Source organism: Musa acuminata, chromosome BXJ2-7 (genome assembly GCF_036884655.1).
Source record: "Musa acuminata AAA Group cultivar baxijiao chromosome BXJ2-7, Cavendish_Baxijiao_AAA, whole genome shotgun sequence".
Classification (NCBI taxonomy): Eukaryota; Viridiplantae; Streptophyta; class Magnoliopsida; order Zingiberales; family Musaceae; genus Musa; species Musa acuminata.
The window spans coordinates 3,682,728-3,703,535 of NC_088344.1; the positions used below are offsets into that span (position 1 = coordinate 3,682,728).

Consider the following 20,808-nt stretch of genomic DNA (forward strand, 5'->3'; position numbering starts at 1 on the left):
GTTCTTATGTTAATTCAGTGTGCTACTTTTAGCTTTGTTAGGTAGCAATGACATGGTTTAAGTTTTATGAGATCTAAAAAATGAGACAGATTAGTTCAAACAAGGCAGAGAGGAGATCTACCTTCCATTCTCTGTGGCATGCTATGTTGAAGGGGCAATCTGACAGTGGACATGACAGTGATAACAAGGACCCAACGCTACAGTCCTCCTCATTGGTACAGCTCTCTCCCCCACAGATTGCTGGTTTCTCTGCCTTCTGAGACTGAGCTTTTGTCTGGAATCATTTTGTGCTGTCTTCCACTTCATCATCTCAAAGCAAAAGAATGGAGGATAGATAGCCTCCTTTCTGTGATAAGATGCACCATGTCCTCTCTTTCTTTCACATTCACATTTCTTTTACCATGTTGCTTTTTTACTCTGTGAATCTATCTATCTGTCCTCAGCATGCTGGTTTTAACTGGTGAGCTGCTGCAAGAGTAAATGGATCATTCATATCATCAACAGTATTTTTGGTTGCAAAATGTTCTCCTTTGGATTATGTAAGCCTCTTTCACTATGCATCAACAGTATTTTTTTTTGGGAGTGCAAAAATATTTTAAGCAGGAGGAAATACTTTCCCAAAAATTCTCAAACTGTTTGGCCATATTCACTTTTTTTTTTTTTTACAGAAGGCTTCATTATTGAATTCAAAAGCATAATTTATATTCAAAAGCAAACTCTTTCTTTTTATTTTTTTTATGATTTTGTGATATCACAACATAGAATAAATCCAGCTAAGCAAACACAAATTTGAGATAGCATTTCTTTTACCATTTGAGAAAGGATTGTATTTTTTAAATAAAAAATAATATATTTTCTTTTACATATTTTCATATTTATTTTAAAAAATATAGATTTTCATTATGTTTTGGGCATTAATTTCGTCTTTATTATTTATTTTTTTTTATTTTAAAAAATTATAGTAGAAATGATTTTGGAATAATTTAGTCAAACATAATCCGTTTGAAGAATATTGGTGGTCTCGTTTCATTGGCCACATTGGGTGGGCCCTCGCCTATCTCCAAGTGGGGTACCACATTCACACGGTGGGCCATGGGCGGAACTCAATGGCGGTCGATACGGGATGATTTGATGAATCCCTTTCGAAATCTCAGAATCATCGTGTACTCTGCTGTTCTCTGTGCGGAGATCCGCTGCCTCAATGTAGAGCATCGAGCAGCTTCCCTTCTTCGCACTCTCCGCAGACATTCCCGTCGATTCCTTCCGTCCATTTCCATTCCCCCGGTTGTTTCTGCAATCTTTCTTCGCAGGACTCGATTTCTAGGGTTGTGACCCGCCGTGAACAGGTTGGAGGCTTCTTCCACCTTCGAATCGTCAGGAAAGTTGGCGCTTCGAACCTGTTCCGGTGGAACGATCCGAGGCGATCTTTTCCAACCAGGGTTCTTGCTGACTGCCATCGGATGTCGGAAAGACGTGCTTTTGATCCGGTTTTCACCGTCTTCTGAGACCTTTTGGTCCGGTGTAGAGGCCGCTTTGTCCAACAAGGGTTCAAATTCTTTGGTACGGTGAAATGTTGGAAATTTTCTGCCTCTTTTTTCCTTCTGTATTTGAGGTCGTCGATCCTTAAGCCTTACAGGTTGGATCTTGTGGGGACTCTGCTTGTTGTGATCCTTCTGGTTTGTGATAAGCGAGAGGTCAGGAGCTTTATGTTTGGTTTCTAGGCTTAGAAAAATGGACAGTATGGATGCCAATAGCTGGCAGGAGATGATGCGGAAGATTTTGCCTCCGGGCACCCCCATTCCGGAGGCGCCAGCCAACCTCGACTACTCCATTGCCATCGAGTATGATGGTCCACCAGTGTCGTATGAGCTTCCGAGAGTTGACCCGGTGGATTTGATTCCAACCGCGGAGCCTGCACTTAGTCGTCGTAGGTCAGCGAGCGGAACCCTTTCCCCGGTGCTTGATCCAATCCCTTTGCCTGTTTCTCGGATTGCTCACTGTGCTGATCACCCATCCCGAAGTCCCCAGGACTCAGGAAGCTCGGAATCTGTAGATTCGGTCCTGCAGAATGAAGAATTTTCTGATGCCTCACACTCGGTATCTCCAGTGTCTGCACATAGCTTGCCGAATGAGCAACCTAGCCAACTAGTTAACGAGGGGAGGAGGGCGTCTGTGGTTACTTTTGAGGAGAACTCAGAAAACAAGAAGCTGTACCATGATTTTTCAGGTTCTCCCCAATATGTTGGTGTCACCAGGAAGGATAAGAGGAAAAAGGTTTGTTATAGATGCGGGAAGAGGAAATGGGAGAGCAAAGAAGTTTGTCTGGTTTGTGATTCCAGGTACTGCAGCTATTGTGTGCTCAGAGCAATGGGATCAATGCCAGAGGGGCGCAAGTGTGTCGGTTGCATTGGCCAGCCTATCGATGAGTCAAAGCGCTCAAAACTAGGAAAGAGTTCAAGGACATTGTCCCGTCTTCTCAGTCCACTGGAAGTCAGGCAGATTTTGAAAGCTGAAAAGGAATGTCCCACAAATCAACTCCGGCCGGATCAACTTGTTGTGAATGGACTCCCACTTAGGCCAGAAGAGATGGCAGAGTTACTAAGTTGTCCAATACCACCTCAAAAATTGAAGCCTGGGAGTTACTGGTATGACAAAGAATCAGGCCTCTGGGGAAAGGCAAGTGCATTGGCATGTAGAATATCTGTTTCTTCTGATCATTGTCTTGTTGCTTGTTGATATATGCTGATCCTTTGCCTGTGCTTCTTCCTTTTAGGAGGGAGAGAAACCTGATAGAATCATTAGTTCTAACTTGAATTTCACCGGGAAGCTTCAGTCTGATGCGAGCAAAGGAAACACCCTAGTCTATATTAATGGCAGGGAGATCACAAAAGTTGAATTAAGGGTGTTAAAGGTAGAACTTTAATCAGTCTATATCCACTTATTCGTCATTTGCATTCTAAGAGCTCCTTTACTCAATTAACTACCTTATGATATTCTTCTTTTTCTTTCTTTGAGTTTTCATTGTATGTTGTTTCTTTAGTAATTCTAGGGACATAAGTAATACAAATTGGCAAAATGTAGATATTTATAGGTTTGGTAAGTTGTCTCTAATGAAAGATTTAGAGATTTATCTAGTGCAGATACTTTTGGTTCAAAATAATTTGGGAAGCCTTCCAAAGTTCCCTCTATTAATCATACTAAGCGTAGACAAAGAAAAGTAGAAAAGTAAGAAAAGAGAACTTATGCTTCAATTTTCGGTCCATTATAATTTGAAGGTGATACATGCCCTTTTATCCAAGTACCAGACTATCCGGAAGCTTGGTTACTTTTATGTGTATAGTCAAAAATTTTGAATATATCTTGAAATGTTTATTGCTCGGCATTGGGTATCACAGATAGTTTGATTTTGTGTTGCAACATATAATGAATTTGCCACACTTGATGCATGTTCTGTATGGTCAGCATACTATGAGGTGCATTGACTCTTGCATTTTCATGCATCGAATCCCATGTTCCAGCATGAATGACTTTGTGAAGTTCAGACCGAGTTATGAAATGAAATTTGTAGTGAGAAATTGGAGATTTATGGCAGTTTGTCCTTTAAGGATGCAGACAAATTTATGTGCTTTTAAAAGCTGCGTCAAGTTTCACTGACCGTTTTCCTGTTGTATTTTGTTTTTCTATATATTTGGAAGCCATCTCAATAACTTTATGGTGTAACCACTGAGTATAATTTTAGAAGATATAGTTTGTGGGCAATTTCATGATCTTGGTTAGCTTCTGGTGACTATTGGATTGTGTGGCATTCGATCAATTTTCTTTTTGTTGTCTGAGACAATATGTCCTTGCATTAGGTAGGATCTTTTTGCTTCATATTATTGTGTTTCTTTTCTGTTCCAATGTCTCTGGATTTCATGATGCGCTTTCTTGTCTATATTACCAAATCATTTGTTATAACTTTCGGGGTGAGAATCCAAAAGACAAAATGTGGGTTCTGTAGATTGTTATGGAAAACTATAATATTGTAATTGTTTCTGTGCATCATTTACCATCATCATTCACAAGAGATTTCACCATCTCCACTTTGGTTCTCCAGCTGTTAATTTTTAAGTGCATGCCAATCTTGCAGCTTGCTAATGTGCAATGTCCACGTGATACACATTTCTGGGTGTACGATGATGGTCGCTATGAGGAGGAAGGACAAAATAATATCAGGGGAAAAATATGGGAATCGGTATGTGTAATATTCAATGATTCTCTTTCTTATGCATCTAAATGAGTTTGGTTTGTTATCCATTGACAGCTGATAGTGAGATAACAGTTGCTCTAATGTTGTGCCTGTGTTGTTCCTTGACAGACAATAACAAGATTGGCATGTTCTTTGTTTTCCTTACCTGTACCACATCCAGTTCCAAACGGACTTAAAAATGAGGCTCCCTATGTACCCAGAACTATACCTGATTACCTTGAACAGAGAAGAATCCAAAAGCTTTTGCTTCTTGGACCACAGTGGTCTGGGACAAGCACAATCTTTAAACAGGTATGCTAAGCTAACTTACTGGTCTGATTGAACTTTTAAGTGGATTGTGATTTGTGATTTTCTGGAATTATTTTGATCTTAGATATAAGGAAATTTGATGCAAGTCAAATGTGGTACTAATAGCATTAAACTATGTGGTATACCGGAATGCAACCATTTATTGTTCATGCATATTTTGCTGTTAGATAAAGTGGTGTAGCAGTCTGTCTGTATATTTTTTTAAAGTATGATGTGTCATTACTTTTTTGAGTTTTCTTGAAAGCTTGGTATATTAGGTTCTAAAAACTGCATCTTCATGCATGAAATGCTTTTTAAAATTTTCTTCTTAAATCGAAGTTTGTGTACATTGTTGTTATGTAGATGTTGCTACTAGCTAAGAAGTATAACAGTCTGTGTGCATATTTTTGTCATGTATGACATATTATTACAATTTGAGGGGAAGGTTTAGCGTAGTTCTTAAAAAAAGTGTTATTTATGTCAAATTAGTTTCTGAATTTTCCTCTAGAATTATAATGCGAATATACATGTATATTCTTGTTTTCTAGTTTGGTTTTGTGAGTAGGAGCTGTCTTTCAGCTCAGGAGACATATGGGCCTCATACAAGTGCAGCATGATTTCAGTACTAATGAGAGCTGCATTTTTGCAACCTCTGTGTGAGATAGGTTCAACTTGTTCTGTCTGTTCCTAGGATTTATACACAGATCAGTTTACCTGTGAAGCATTAGAAAAGTGATAAAGACACTCTTCATTTCAGTATCTCTCCACCACCATTCTTTTTTTTTTTCCAAGGTTCTCAATTTCGATGTGTACTGCCTGGTACAGGCGGTACACACCAGTTCGAGAGGATACCGATATGCGGACCACCCTCTACTAGGCGGTGCAGGTGTTTTGACCCTGTAAAGAGCGATGCGGGGTCTGTATTGGGTGGTAACGATCGAAATCTAGTGCGTACCGATCGGTACGCATCGGATTTTGATCATTACTGAGGTATACCGATTGGTACGCCTCGGATTTTGACCTTTACTGAGGCGTACCAATATTTTTGGACCGTTACCTCCAGATTTTTTTGGAAGTTTTTCAGCTCTTTTTGAGCATACTGTCGGTATGACCCGATACGTATCTTACCAAGCAGTGCTCGGTACACTGGTACGAACCAAAATTGAGAACCTTGTTTTTTTCTTTTACTGGTGTTTCTGTATTAATCTTCTTATAAGTGAGTTCCATTTTTCGTTGCACTATAGTTGATTCACAACACCTGCAGTATCTTTTGTGGTACTATCGAGTATCTAGTATAGAATATGTATTTTTAAAGTCAAAAGTACATCAAAACCCATAAATTTCTATGGATTTTCTAGTTCAGATCCTTTGCTACTTTTTGAGCTATGATCAAAGAAGAGTTTCTTTTTGAAGTTGCGCTGGCATACATCTATAGTCATAGCTCAAGATTTAAAAAAATTATAGTGAGCAGGTTTCACTCTGTTCATGCTTTAGTAGACACTAGTGGATGTTGGTGACTTGGTGTTTTGTTTTAGAAAGCAACAACTATCATAAAGTTCAGGCACCTAACACATTTTTCTGAACTTCATGATGAATTGGATTAACTTGATAGACTGTTTTTGTCATATATATGTGACTTAGTTGGGCTTCCTTTTGATGGTTCAACGCTTGAGCAGGCAAAGTTTTTGTATGGAAAAAAGTTTTCTCAAGAAGAATTGGAGAATATCAAGCTAATGATACAAAGCAATATGTACAAATATCTTAGTATTTTACTCGAGGGCCGAGAGCGCTTCGAGGAGGAGGCTTTAGCTTTAGTTAAACCGAAGGGAACAGGCTCATATGATCAACATCTTACTCAAGGTAATATGCATAAATAACTTTCACTTATCATTTTTGCAGACCACTGTCTAATGTTGCTTCTTGTTAGTTTAGTCTGTTCTAATTTTCATTTACCCTAACACATGAGCACCACATTTTTTTCCTTCTGCTATTGCTATGAGGCCTTGACATTGAGATTGCCTTCACAAGCTGGATGGCACGAAGTTGGTTGTTGTGAGTCATGACGATATATAATATACCTATCCAGCAAGCTAACAAGTGCCATCGAGTCTTGCATCTGTTAATAAGATAGTTGAGCATGCAATGCTCATTTATGTATTTGGTTGTGAATTATGATGTTATTATAGTTCTCAATACTTGTTTGCTACGCCAATATGGCTTGGTTTCATGATATTGTAGAATTGCATATTGAAAAAATATTGATTACTCTAAACAACATCATATGAGCATTGTGTCATTTCACATATGGATGAACACACAAAAAAGTATTTAGGGCATTTGTATAACAGTGTACTTCTTTCCACACAAATTTTAGCAACTATGACTCAGAACAGGCTAAATACATCACTGAATCATCTTACTGCTATTCAAAATAAAAATAACTTTGAATTCCAGACCTACTATGTTGAATTATCATATTCCTGATGAAGAGACATTAAAGTATTCTGACTAATGGTTGCAAAGCACTCAAAGTCAGATATATCATACTTTGAGAAAGGCACTAAGCCACTAACGGATTTTGCTTGCCACCTAGGGTCAAGGACACACTTATTTTATGCTAACACAATATCCTTGTCTTCCTTTTTTGGTCATTAAAAATCTTGAGTGTCCTTTGTTAGACTTGAGCTTTCGTTGCTCTCAGCCTCAATTACACTAACTTTTTCTTTTCTCTCACTTCATCTATTGCCACTCTAAAAGCTAATATAAACACTAGGGTACTTTTCCAAACTGTAGTAGCCTAGACCAGGCTCTTGTTAGTTTTTAGTAGTTTATATCATTGTTCTCAGTCTTGTGTACCAGTAGCGTATAACTGATCAGGGCTTGGATTGGTACCATATCGGTCTGTAACAATGTATATCCATGTACCAAGTGTTGATACGTCTTTACTTATTGAATTTTGAAAAAATCATGAATAAACAAAAATGAAATTGTTTGGCATAGTACAGGCCCTATCTAAGGTGGTAGAGATCCAATAGCAGTGTTGTTAAAGGTGCTAGGCACTAAAAGATGGCAAGATTCCAAAACACTCAAGGCACTCATTAAGAGTAAATTTTTTTTTATTATATATTTTTATATAAAAATTATTAAAATATAATTAAGGATAAAGACAATTAAGAAAATTAGACAATACATGAGCTTCATCATTTTATATACAAAAATATCAGCACTAAGACATCGAATTACATTTGTTTAACCGAGGCATCAAAGTACTACATTTTTCACATCTTACAACAAGATAACAGAACAAAAGAAGATTAAAATCAAGAGTCCATGAATAATTAACAAATGTTAGCTATTATTAACAAAAACTACCATTTTATTAAATTCAGGAGGAAGTCGGATGGGGATGTTGGGATGAGAAAGAAGTCGGGGGCAGAAGCAGGGGGCTGTTGGGAGAGAAAGAACTAGAGAAGGGGAGGCTGCTGGGAGAGAAGCAGGGGCTGCCGTGGAAGAAACTGGGCTGTTGGATGAAGCACACAGAGAGAGAGAGAGAGAGAGAGAGAGAGGAGGGTGGGGTGGAAGAAGCAGAGAGTGACAATGGGGGGTGCGCAGAGGGGAGGGGGTCTGTTGGGGAGGCTCAATAAGGGTTGGCGGCTCTGTTGGGAAGATGCAGAGAGTGGCGCCCGAGGGTGTTGTTTTGGTGATTGATCAAGGAAATGTGAATCTTTTTTATCTCAATATTTGGATCATATGCATTTGAGCCATGCATAATAATGCATAGGGCACAGGTGTCCAACGTTCACTTGCAAGGTCGTAACCATTTGGATCATCACTAGGGGGATGAAGAATAGATATGCAAACATGCCCATCAGGGTAAACTGGTGTTCACTTTAAAGAGTCATTCTTCAATAGAAATAATACAGTAATACATAACTTTCTAGAAGGACGTTGGCAGGACTCATAACTTCAGTTCCTAAAGCTAGTAGTCTTGAAGATTGATTTTGTTTATCTCTTGATGGAACTACAGTTTTCTTGACTAAAGCAAAAAAAAAAAAAAAGGTTTTTATTAAACCCAAAAATGATACACAAGCATATTTTGCTAATGGACAATACAGACCATATATATGGCACTATGAAGAAAAAGTAGGTAAGCTTACCATACCAGGTGGTATTGCAAACCTTGGTTTATATTGATCCTACTTTAGGCTTTATTTCCTTCTCTTGGTACTTCTTTGTGGTAGGTAAGAGACTTATTTGCTCATTGAGTCCCATATAAATGGTTACAACAATTCATGTTGCAGGATTTCCAGGTCAAGATGAAAATGGAGCTCAGCAGATAAATCAATGTATCTACTCGATAAATGGAAGGTTAAAGCAGTTCTCTGATTGGCTTTTAGACATTGTCGCCATGGGAGACTTGGATGCCTTTTTTCCTGCTGCAACACGTGAATACGCTCCATTGGTTGATGAGATGTGGAGAGAGCCTGCCATACAAGAAACATATAAGAGAAGAAATGAGCTCCATTTTCTTCCAGATATTGCTGAATACTTCTTGAGCAGGGTATTGATTCGTACCATTTTAAGTTGTTTTGCTTCCAAAATATTTAGCATGTGATGTCAGTTAAAGTTCAATAATGCATTTGTCTTCTTCTGTTTTAAAGGATAAAATTGTTTAGTTTGATTGATTTACTGCTAGCTTCCTTATATTAACTTAGCACTTCACAATTAGCCATACTCCTTTTTTTCTAGTTACATGCTAGAATAGTAAAGCTAGCAAATGGATCAGTAGTTCTTATGAGATTGCAGAAGTGAAATATTATTAAATATTTAGCTGTAGTTCTTATGACAAATGTGCATAACACTTACCTACAGCAATTGGCAGTCCTCTTGTTTGGCCTTCCTTTTGATTAGAAGTGGGGTGGCGACTTGAAGAGTTGTCAAAGCTCTAAGTACACGAACCATATATATTAACTAGTACATGGTTAAACTGAACTGAATTAGTTATAATGTTCAAACTTTTTAACATGCAACCGTAATAAAAAAAATGCAACTGTAATGTGGTCCAAAGGTATGCTCAACCTTTTAAACATGCAACTGTAACACGGTCCAAAGGTATGTTCAGCCTTTTTAACATGCAACCGTGACATGATCCAAATTCCGAGCCCCCACACCGATGACAGACACAGACACAAAACCCCCATCCCCACTGTGATTTTAATATGTTTTGGATCAAGATTTCTCAGATGAGATGCCTGAGAGACAAGGGCACTTGAGTCATTGACTATGATAGCCTTCATTTTTTACTGACCTTATCATTTTGGTTCTTAAAATTTCCAACTTTTCATCCAAGAACTTACATGTCTCTTCCAAACCATTTTCCTTTATACCAATGTAAAATCGAGATTATGTTAAATTTTCATAGTTTACCAAGGAGAATGGTAATCCCATATCCGGTTTTCATACTTTTGAAAACCATAAAAGCGTGTTCAATAAAAGTATAAATTACCAAAATCTACTCTGGAGTGAGCTCTCAAGCGAGAATTTTACTAGTCTAACCAAGTACCGAAACATATAACTCAATGCCAGTACAGTTTTCTATATTATGATTTTTTAAAATTATTTTATTCAATGATACCAAGCATTACTATAAACTGCCTTCCACCATAATTTGTGTATTTGAAGTACCCACCTTGGTTTAACTTGAGAAAGAATTATAATTCAAGATATGTTTTGCCTTGCTTCCAGAGCCACCCATCCTGTAAAAAGAAGTAAATAGCAAAGCCAGGTAGGATAAGTTCTTCTATTGTGTTGTCCCTGGAAAATTTAGGAGTCCTGGATCAAGTTAAGTTGTAGAAGGCTACTTGAAGTACAATTTTGTAATTCTGTGTTGGTAAATTTTACTAAGCTGGTCATGATAGAACTGAAAACATTGTTTGTATACAACATTATCAATGTCTCTATTCCAGGTTTACCTTGTCATGAACTTTGCAAGGATTTAAGTGCATACAAACATCAATATTTTCTTGCAGGCAGTTGAGGTATCAAGCAATGAGTACGAACCTTCAGAGAAAGATATACTGTATGCGGAAGGAGTAACTCAAGGGAATGGGTTGGCATTTATTGAGTTCTCACTTGATGACCACAGTCCAATGTCAGAACTCTATAATGACAATCCTGACACTCATTCCCAACCACTTACTAAGTAATCCCTCTCCTCTATCATCTGTTTTTGTTGCTATTGTTATCAGCTACCTCAGAAGGAATCATAATGTGATAGTTGTTTCATTATGTTAGTCTGTTAAATTCATATTTGACTTAACCATGCTTATAACCAGAAATAATATCTAAAAGTAATATTAAGGATTATTACTCTAAGCATGATCCAGAAAGAAACACAAGCGAAGAAAGCAAATAAAAACATAAAGCCCCATTCTTTGCCTCTGAATGTTCATCTTTGTCAAGGTTAGTGGTGGTACTTTTAAGTATCCTCGTGCCGGATCAGACTTGGCTGCCACATTAAAATTTCACAAACTGCACTTGGCAAATTTACTATATGCTATATGCAAGCAATAAACAAAACTCCCTAGATGTTCAACTTCATATGTTTCATGTATATAGTAATGAGTAAAATTGTTGTTCATAGCATGGAGTTGTCCAAAAAAAAAGGCTTTTCCATACGTCGCCACCTCCATTATGGTTCAACATGGTGTAATCTGATCTCACATGTGTGAGAGATATTTTGTCTTTGAGTTCGCTGGTAAAAATGTCCTGTACAGATATTTGGATGTATATTCTGCTTATTTTTATGTGTATGCAAATTTTGTTTCTCTACTTTTGCATTCTTATTCTTGTTCTATGTTTCTGCTGCAGTTACTCTCTCTTTTTCTTTTGTTGCTCATCTTTTCTTTATCAGATACCAGCTGATTAGAGTAAGTGTCAAGGGGATGAATGAGGGCTGCAAGTGGGTGGAAATGTTTGAGGATGTCCGCCTAGTAATATTTTGTGTGGCACTTAGTGACTACGACCAGTTGGCAGCTCCTGTTAATGGGAGCAATAAGCCTCTCCAGAATAAGATGGTGCAAAGCAAGGAGTTGTTCGAGGCAACAATCAGGTTTTGATTCCCTTTCTAGAAAATTCTTGTTTAAGTTAGTGGAGATGTCATATGGGTTTCTTAGTGAAGAGCCTAGTCTCCTCATATGTTTAACATTTCTTGGTGATTAGAAATACATTTGAAGTTAAGGATTAGGACAAGATACTTAGGTTTTCCAATTAGATTTTAAATGTAGGAGGATAGTGATCCCACCCCATAGTCATTATCATGCACAGTCATAATACTTTCAGTCATCTTGATATTTGAATTGTTTTTAACCAGGCAACCATGCTTTCGTGACACTCCATTTGTTCTTGTACTCAACAAGTATGACTTGTTTGAAGAGAAGATAGACCGTGTACCCTTGTCTGCTTGCGAGTGGCTCAGTGAATTCTCCCCAGTGAGGATTCACCATAACAACCAGTCACTAGCCCAACAGGCCTACTATTACATCGCCATGAAGTTTAAAGAGCTATATTTCTCCTTCACCAACCGCAAGTTGTTTGTATGGCAAGGGCGGGGTCGCGATCGTCCGACAGTGGACGAGGCCTTCAAGTATATACGAGAGGTGCTCAAGTGGGCCGACGAGAAAGAGGAGACCTATTACCTTGAAGACTCGTTTTATAGCACCACGGAAGTGAGTGCCTCACCGTTTATCAGGCACGAATGATCAAACTCAAGCCCTCCTAGATTGTAATGTTGTGTATATTGTTAGTCTTGCAGCCATTTGGTGTATAATTCAGTTAGATTTCTCTGGTTTCTGAAGTCTCTTCTAATGATTTATTCCTTTTTCTTTTTTCCTTCTGTACAATGCGGTATTAATCTTGAATTGTAATGAATTAGTTCCCTTATGGTGGAAGAACCCAAAAATAGAGATATGCAGGTGTCCATGAGTGTTGGCAAGATGTGAAACTTACACAACATGATGCTGCCAAGGTTTATGAGGTTCAATCTCCAAACATGTATTGGCTCTGTTTTCTCATCTCATTCATCAAAACTGTTGTCAATTGTGGGTTCATTTCTAACTCATTTGAGTCAGGTACAATGGAATTGTCCTGTGACTTGTCATCTTCCTGTGACTCATTTGAGTCAGATAATTCCGGGGATTACTAACAGTGTTGTCCGTGATTGGCAGGATTGAGTTATGATCAGATCATCAACTTTCATCAACCTCTGTTAAATGAAAGGGTGCGTGATAGGAAGAACATTTAATTTGAAGCCGACGGCTTCTACTCTTTAATAGTTTTTACCGATAATTTTTTGCATTATGTATACTCATATTTCAACATTAAATTAGGGGATGAAATGATGATGACTTTGATGGAAGAACATTTAAGCTCTATTATTCTAATAACTAACTAATGTTCGATGGTGGATCGATACGAAACTTGTTGTATGTACTTGTTTAGGTCAGGTGTGAATCAATATATGGATCATCGTCATTTCAGCAGTCCGATCTGAATTATTAAAAAAATATATGTTAAATAAATATATGTGAACGGAACCTTTTTTTTTGTCCAAATAGGCTCTTTCGTCTATTATCGTCTCGTGCTAGTGCTTATCGCCCTCTTCGTTCAAACATGAGCCCTTTCACTTATTTCGTCTCGTGTTATCGGCATTGTCCATTGTTTGTCATCCACATATTTCCTCTTCCTCTTATTTCTTTTTCTATTTCTCTATTACCTCATCTCTTTTTTCCTTCTCTTCCTTATCACCTCTTACTCTTCAAATCATTAGTACCTATTCATTTGTTTTATCGACTATGCTTTCTTCTTTTTCTATTCCTCTACTATCTCCTCTTCTTTCTTCTTTTCCTTCCTCATCTCTTCCTCTTCAAATATTAATACGTACTAGTGTATAGTATATCATATGATATATTGATATCGATCAATATGTACTTATCCAATCAGGGACCAATATGACATCATCAACTTGACTACAATATATATATATATATATATATATATATATATATATATATATATATATATATATATGTACATACATACATATATATATATATATATAATGTAAATATGATCGAGGTTACAAAGAATTAATTAAGGATTGTAGAATATTTGCAGTGATTTTGTTGCTCTTGATTTAATTAAGGATCTTAATTTATAGATGATATTCTAAAGAAAACCCCAAATTGCTGGTCGGCATAACTCTTATTTACTTTGGACAATTAGGTAAGATGAAGCCCGCCTGATGATAATGAGTTGTACACCCAACCCACTAAAGCGAAGTAAAATGGCATGTTTACCCTTCTCTTTCAACCCCGCCGTCACTCCGTCTCGTGCGGTGTCCGTCAGTACCTCCTAGTGGCATTTGTGTTATTATGTAAGTATATAGGGCTAGTTGGTGGGATCGTCCCATCGAATCGAGAAGGTTGAGGGGGAGGCCGGCGTCCCACTCAAAAGCCAAACAGCGCCGGATTCGCCTACTCACTTCGTCGGCTGCTTCGCTGCCAAGAAAGGGAGCATCGATAGAGCAAAAAGGAGAGAGCGAGGGAGAGAGGGAGCGCGTTGGAATACCCTGTTCTCCTCTCAGATCGGTAGACGATGTCTCGCGATCCCAATCCGTTCGACGAAGAGGACGTGAACCCGTTCGCGGTAATCCAATCACTTTTCCCTCTCTTTTTGATGATCTTGTTTTGGTTTTTATCGTTTTCTAGGGCTTCGTGGGTCAATTTTAGTCTGAGATTCTGCATATTTTGTTGGCATCGAAAGATCTGTAGCTTCTTTCGGCAGCACCCCATTTGGACCTTCTTGTATCGGGAAACCCTCAAGAAAACCCTAGTTGATAACTTAGATCTTCGTGAGTTCGCACAATTTCTGGAGGCGAATTGGTTTGTCACAAGATTCATCAGGACGGGCACGTAAAATTGCCGTTCTTGTTGAGATTAGCGTTTCTACCCCTATTTGGTAGATCCGTTGCCTCAGTTTTCTTTTGGGTCTAATGACGTCCAATGTGGTGCTTTCTTTTGCAGTCCGGTTCTGCTCCTGGATCTAATTCTCGACTGTCTACACTGGCATCAAAAGCCTTTGGATTTGGGAACAAGAATGATGCGACAGTCGACATACCATTGGACACAGTGAATGTACATCAGCACATCATAAGATACTATTGTTCTCTAACTCACTGATTGACGAGATAACATGTTTGTGTGTCGGTGCAGGATGCAAAGAAAAGCGAGACGGAACTTGCTGCATGGGAAGAGAACCTGAAAAGGAGGGAAATGGTAGTTATAATTCAATAGTATTTTTTTTTCTTGATTTTTATTGTTATTTTTTTTGCTTTTTCGTTTTCATGACCAATTCACATCCATATCGCATTCCTAGTCTGTGATCAAGCCTTTTTGTCATGTAGATCTAACTTATCTTAGATGTATGTTAATTGCTCTCACAGGACATTAAACGAAGGGAGGATTCATTGACAAGAGGTATGTGGATAATAAATCAGTTTTACTTGATTGATAGGCTACTTATACATCAAAAATATATTGATGGTAATTTGTGGCTTCAACACCTCTTGATTCAGCTGGTGTTACTGTTGAAGATAAGAACTGGCCATCATTTTTTCCTATCATTCACCATGATATAGCCAAGGAAATCCCAGTCCATGCTCAGAGGTTGCAATACCTAGCATTTGCTAGTTGGCTAGGTAGGTAGCTACATCTATTACATCGTAATTTTTCTTTTAACTCTTTTGTAACTAACAATGAGCTAAATTCTTCATTTTAGTATATTGTTGTATTCGTAGGCTCTATTATATTATGTCTTTGGTATTTATCTCATATACATATATATTATATTAAGTAAGTTTTGACTTTGACACCGAATGTCATCCTATTACTTCTGAATGGTTTTTTGATATTCTTACTTAAAGAAAATTTCACACGACTTGGAATGCCATCTTTTCTTTTTTTCAGTTGTTTGACACTTGAATTTATGGTGTTGGTATATGTAAATAAGTGATATGGTTGTATCAACTTGACTGCCTTGAGATTTAGAGGTTGTAAAACATAAAAGGACAATGTTCTGATTGTTACTAGGTTGAATGTTGTAACTAGTTTTTGTTTGATGGAAGTTAAACTTTTTAAGTTTCAAAGTTAAAGGCGCCTTAATCTGCAAACTATCATCATTTTTTTTTTAAATACTCAAAATCTAATCAATACTAGTTTAAAGTTCATCTTTTCTGAAATGGTAATATCTCCCCATTTTTAATCCTATTAAGCACATATGAAGTTGTAGTTTGGAACTTTGGATGGATGTAGGAAATTCTTTTGGTTACTCTCCCTATTTCTAATCGTACTAAGCACATATGAAGTTGTAGTTTGGATGGATGTAGGGAACTTTATGGATTTACATTGTGCCTTTGACTCATACGAAGCAGCATAGGCTGTTTGAGTTTCATTCATATGGCATTTTAATCATTGTAGCTTTGTTTAGTTGTATACAAGATGGATCTTACATAATAATTTACTGCAAATTATGATTATTTTCTTTCAGATATTTGTCTGTGTTTCATAAGTTCCATATTTTTAGAAAACATTCCAAATTAATTTGAATTGAGAAAAACCAATGCATTAGTTTCATAGTGGACCATACTAAGTTGAACCGATTATCTATTCATTAATATTCTCACTTGGTATCCTATTTTGATCTGCGTTACTTGACTGTTTGTTAACCTGCAATGCTTTCGGGTTTTGGCATATTGGTTTCAAGTAGTAAACTTTGTCATGATGACATCTGATTCTTTAGACCATATGAAGCTTTTAGACTGGATACTCAAAACTGTTGGTAAAATATTTTTGGTCTGCTTGCTTAATAATATCATAAATGCGGTATATAGTAATGAATCTTCAATCATGGAGAGTTGTTGCCGGCATTTTTTATTGCAGGCATTGTCCTCTGTCTATCATGGAATGTTATTGCTGTGATTGTTTGCTGGATTAGAGGAGGAGGTAAAGATTCTTTCTTCAAACAATGTGTCTGCAATTTGCTATTACTTGGTCTTGCTTCTTGCACAATGCTTCTACTTTGCCCTTTGCAAAATGTTGTAATGTTCTTAATCTACAGGTGTCAAAATCTTCTTCCTTGCAATTATCTATGCTTTGCTTGGATGTCCTCTTTCGTACGTCCTTTGGTACAGACCTTTGTATCGTGCAATGAGGTAGGCTGTCCATAATCAACATTTTTTATATAATATGCAGATTTATAGATGATTGTATTTTCTAAAAATGTTTTGATTTTTAAGTGGCTTTCGTTTTGAAAGCTGTAGATGACAATATCAATGGGCTATAAGTGCCAAATTCAATTGGTATCAAACATAAAAGCCCTCGTTCAACATACTTTTACTCTCAATACCTGACTATGCAGACTAATATCTTTATGATTAGGTACCCATGAGACATACTCGAAGGGTCAGTTCGCAGTCCTTTGAAGTTTGAACAAGTTTGTTAATGAATTCCAAGAGTTTCACAATCTTTTTCTGTAAGGACAAGTCCTTGATAAGAGAATGTTAACCTCACTACTATCTGAACTGACGAAAAGGATCCTTCTAGCAAATCCTAGGTTACTTGGAGTGATGGCTTATTTCTGTTTGTGAAGATACATACTTTGTAAAATTGTAGCACTTGGATCTGTCAGTCATTTGAAACTCAATACCCAAACTTAATATAAAAATAAAATAATATTTACAACTTGATGTTACATGGCTAGTGATCAAGTCTTATTGGTTATTTATTAAACTGTAAATTTGTGTGCAACAAGGTAATAATGCTAGTTATCTTGTCCTGTTAGTTATATGATAAGCTGTGTATCTTTGTGAACCAACATAGTCATATTACAAAATGGAGTGCTTACTGTATCTTTAATATACTGAGTTAGGAGAAGCCATGTTGAGTACCCGCATGGTTTATCATGCTGCGCCAGGCTGCAATGACATATGCATTTTATTCTGCTTTTCTGGTGCCAGTTGACATGAGACTTCTGCTGTACAATTTTGTATGCCATGCACTGTGCTGGATTTTAGGCATGGTACCTGCTGGCAATAAAAAATTCCTGAGTAGTTTTTCTACAATAAGGAGTTAATATATATGGAAAAAAACTTCTGCTTTTTACCCTCTAGCTTTCTTTAGCAGCTTTTTTTATTCTTCTTTCATGCTTATGACATTTGTTCTTCATATCCTACTATTTGCCTTTTACTTGAAAGGACGATCCTGTGGTCATTCTTAGTGTTATTGTTCATAAAGTAAGGGTCTAAAATTTAAACCATCAAATTATCATCATGATAAGAACATGCTTTAACAACAAAGTTTCAAAACTTAATTTGTGCCACCATGATTTTTGGAGTCAGAATTCTTTTGTAGCTGCATAAGTTTCTGTGCCTCTTCCTTGTTTCTCAGTTGTTTCTTTTGTCAAGCAGGACTAACAGTGCATTTAAGTTTGGTTGGTTTTTCCTATTCTACCTGGTAATTATTTTTGACCAGTTTTCTTGCAAATGTACTCTTTAAGCCTTTGTTGATTTCTTATTTATGTTAGTGACAACATCATGTGCAGATCCACATTGGTTTTTGTATCCTTGCTGCCATTGCTCCTCCAATTGTGTTCCATGGGAAGTCATTAACGTAAGTCTTATTTCCTAGTTCTTAATTTTGTGATAGATCAACCCTATTGTTGTGATTTGATTTTGAAAATTTTGCTTCTCATGCGTTTATTTTCTAGATTTCCTCATATGGGAAGCCTAATTTTGATGTTATCTATCCCTATCAAGACTTCATGACTAAAGACAATGCTTTATGGATTATTGTGGACAAGGCTTGATGCTAATGTATTATTTTAAACTTCGAGAATTTGATAGTTAGAATTAAAACCTTGAACAAGAGATCTTTCTTTCTTAAGTTTCTTATTTGGAGTAGAATTTAATTAATTGGGCTAATGAAATATGTAACTAGAGTGTTGATACTTGGTAGGCTTTGAAATCTTGGGTTATGTATGATGTGTTGTTAATGGAAACAGACTTCTATCTTGGCTTTGTCCAGTAATCTTCTCTTTATGACTTCTTCATTGCCATCTGTCTGACCTCCTGTATTTCATGCCATAATTTTCATCTGTATGTTTTTTGCATCAAATTTTTGCCTTGCATGCACAATGCCTGAAATTCATATTGAAGCACTGTTTTGAGCTACAGCACCATCATGTGTTGCACAGAATTTTGGCATCTTCATTCTGATTTTCTTTTACTATTTTTGTGATGTCTGATTAATGTGTATGCATGAGAATGTGCCTCAGTGTCTGGCCTGCTTAACTGGAGAGTTGAAAGGAGTGGACTAATGTTTCTTGATTATCAAGTAATTTGTTGTTTTTAATTCCATCCATGCTTATATGTCTTTATCAACCACAGTTTTGTATGAATTTTAGCTCATTTATCTGGTAAACAACAATTGGTTTTTCTTCAATTAAAATTCATGATGTTGGCTTCACTATCACAATCAAGCAGTCTAATTTGTTCCTTTTCTGAAGTCACAATATCGCATCACAGTGGATCCTAGTTTGTGATCTTGATCTTTTGTGGTACCTACAGTAGATGAGGAAGTACTGGAGAAGAATTATTTATCCAAATAGTTTACAATGCATAGGATGTTATTCTTTATTGTCACAATATTTTCTTTAGATTGAAGAGTATACATGATTTAGATTGTTTATGCCATCAATCTGAACCATGCAACTGTCTTGATGTCTTTTTTTGTTTTCTGTTTTATCAGGGGAATCCTTGCAGCAATTGATACCTTCTCAGATCATGCGTTGGTTGGGGTGAGTTGATGCCTCTGCATTTCCAACTTCAGATACTTGTGGTGTAGGATGTATAAGCGTATATACTGTTTTCATTTGTTAGTCTTGCTTATTGTGTTTTTCATTCTGGAACTCATTTCCAACTTCATGTGCTTGCTATATTCTCAAGATTTTCCAAGTCTATTAAAGCTAATCTGTGTTGTATTGATTACAGATCTTCTACCTGGTTGGCTTTGGTTTGTTTTGCTTAGAGATACTTATAAGCTTGTGGGTACTTCAGGTTTGTGCTAGAACCGTATCGGATACAGAAGAATAGTTTAGGTGCATGCATTATAAATCTGCAGATGCATTCTTGTACTTCTTTTTGCTTCTCTCTTTGAAATTCCATGCGGTATTCTGTGTTCTGCAAAAGTTTTTTGTACGATACAGAATTGGTCCATATCCTTCATTCTAGTAAAGCACGGACACATCTGACCACATAATTAATCCATACACGAGAACCAAAGATGGATCTGTAACTATGATGGCTAAGATTGGTACTAGGTTTCTTTTTGTTGATTTTCCATATTTTTCAACTTTAAATATGCAATGTGTTTTTTTTTTTCATATTATCCTCCACTTCTAAGTGGATTCATCTATGAAGAAAAAGGACATTGAATTAGCCAACTTGTATAATTATGCTGTTTTGATATGCTTTTTCTGTTGCCCATCTCTCATTATCATTGGTGTTCCTCGCCCATCCACATCCCATACGAAACTTGGAATATGCTCACCACTTTGTTCAACAAAAGTACTCTGGAGTGACACAATAGCTTCACATAATTAGATGCATGTAACTATGTATATCATCTTGGCTCTTTTCATGGTGACTTATCAGAGTGCAAATTCCTGCAGAAAGTTTATATGTACTTCAGAGGGCAGCAGTGAAGATACAAGGAAAAGAGTTCACTTTCTTTGTGGTGCAAAAATTTCAAACATTCAAGATACATGGACGCAGGAATTCTTTTCATGGAGTTGTATATTAATATGTCATGAAATCGATCGTTCTACTTTTCACTTTATTTTAATCTCTTCTCGTACTTAATCTTGGAACAGTATTTTCACTCTTGTATAAGAGTTTACACATGAGAGTAGTGCTTTTGTTAAAGTGAGATATAGGTGTTGTTCTACTGTTCCATCATCTCTTGTGGTGAATGATGCTTTTGTCATTTCTTTGCTTTGTCGTGATTTGTTGTCATTGTAATTTGACATGTCTTAATTTACTAGCTGGAATCAAACTCGTAAATCTCAGATTTTTCTCGCCATCGTCTTAATATTACATTGAGAGGTGGAATTCTGTAAGGCAAAACATGCTTCATAATCTTGAATTTGGACACCCAAAT

General features: G+C 36.9%; 2 protein-coding genes across 3 annotated transcripts; both read left to right on the plus strand.

Annotated features, from left to right (window-relative positions):
• The first annotated feature begins 1,172 nt into the window (after positions 1 to 1,172).
• LOC135616690 (extra-large guanine nucleotide-binding protein 3-like) lies at positions 1,173 to 12,515 on the plus strand. The gene is made up of 10 exons (XM_065116144.1): positions 1,173 to 1,560; positions 1,637 to 2,676; positions 2,774 to 2,911; positions 4,130 to 4,234; positions 4,358 to 4,540; positions 6,214 to 6,397; positions 8,839 to 9,098; positions 10,567 to 10,739; positions 11,451 to 11,648; positions 11,910 to 12,515. Exons 2-10 carry the CDS (start codon positions 1,732 to 1,734, stop codon positions 12,295 to 12,297), a joined length of 2,574 nt encoding a protein of 857 aa, XP_064972216.1. The 5' UTR covers positions 1,173 to 1,560; positions 1,637 to 1,731; the 3' UTR covers positions 12,298 to 12,515.
• Positions 12,516 to 14,020: 1,505 nt separating this feature from the next.
• On the plus strand, positions 14,021 to 20,726 carry LOC135616691 (secretory carrier-associated membrane protein 4-like). Of its 2 annotated transcripts, XM_065116146.1 has the most exons (12): positions 14,022 to 14,242; positions 14,620 to 14,730; positions 14,809 to 14,871; positions 15,039 to 15,072; positions 15,171 to 15,293; positions 16,534 to 16,596; positions 16,712 to 16,805; positions 18,060 to 18,105; positions 18,194 to 18,261; positions 19,399 to 19,447; positions 19,641 to 19,706; positions 20,321 to 20,726. In XM_065116146.1, exons 1-12 carry the CDS (start codon positions 14,192 to 14,194, stop codon positions 20,351 to 20,353), a joined length of 801 nt encoding a protein of 266 aa, XP_064972218.1. In that variant the 5' UTR covers positions 14,022 to 14,191; the 3' UTR covers positions 20,354 to 20,726. The 2 variants fall into 2 exon arrangements, with proteins under 2 accessions (XP_064972219.1, XP_064972218.1); XM_065116147.1 differs by lacking the exon at positions 19,641 to 19,706 and having other exon boundaries at positions 14,021 to 14,242.
• Positions 20,727 to 20,808: the final 82 nt, after the last annotated feature.

Bases quoted from the DNA above. Each gene is read 5' to 3' on its own strand.
- LOC135616690 (XM_065116144.1), top strand. From the start codon at position 1,732: ATGGACAGTATGGATGCCAATAGCTGGCAGGAGATGATGCGGAAGATT. The intron at 2,677-2,773 runs GCAAGTGCATTG...TCTTCCTTTTAG, and splicing joins AATCAGGCCTCTGGGGAAAG to GAGGGAGAGAAACCTGATAG. The intron at 6,398-8,838 runs GTAATATGCATA...TTCATGTTGCAG, and splicing joins TGATCAACATCTTACTCAAG to GATTTCCAGGTCAAGATGAA.
- LOC135616691 (XM_065116146.1), top strand. From the start codon at position 14,192: ATGTCTCGCGATCCCAATCCGTTCGACGAAGAGGACGTGAACCCGTTC. The intron at 15,294-16,533 runs GTAGGTAGCTAC...TTTTTATTGCAG, and splicing joins AGCATTTGCTAGTTGGCTAG to GCATTGTCCTCTGTCTATCA. The intron at 16,597-16,711 runs GTAAAGATTCTT...CTTAATCTACAG, and splicing joins TTGCTGGATTAGAGGAGGAG to GTGTCAAAATCTTCTTCCTT.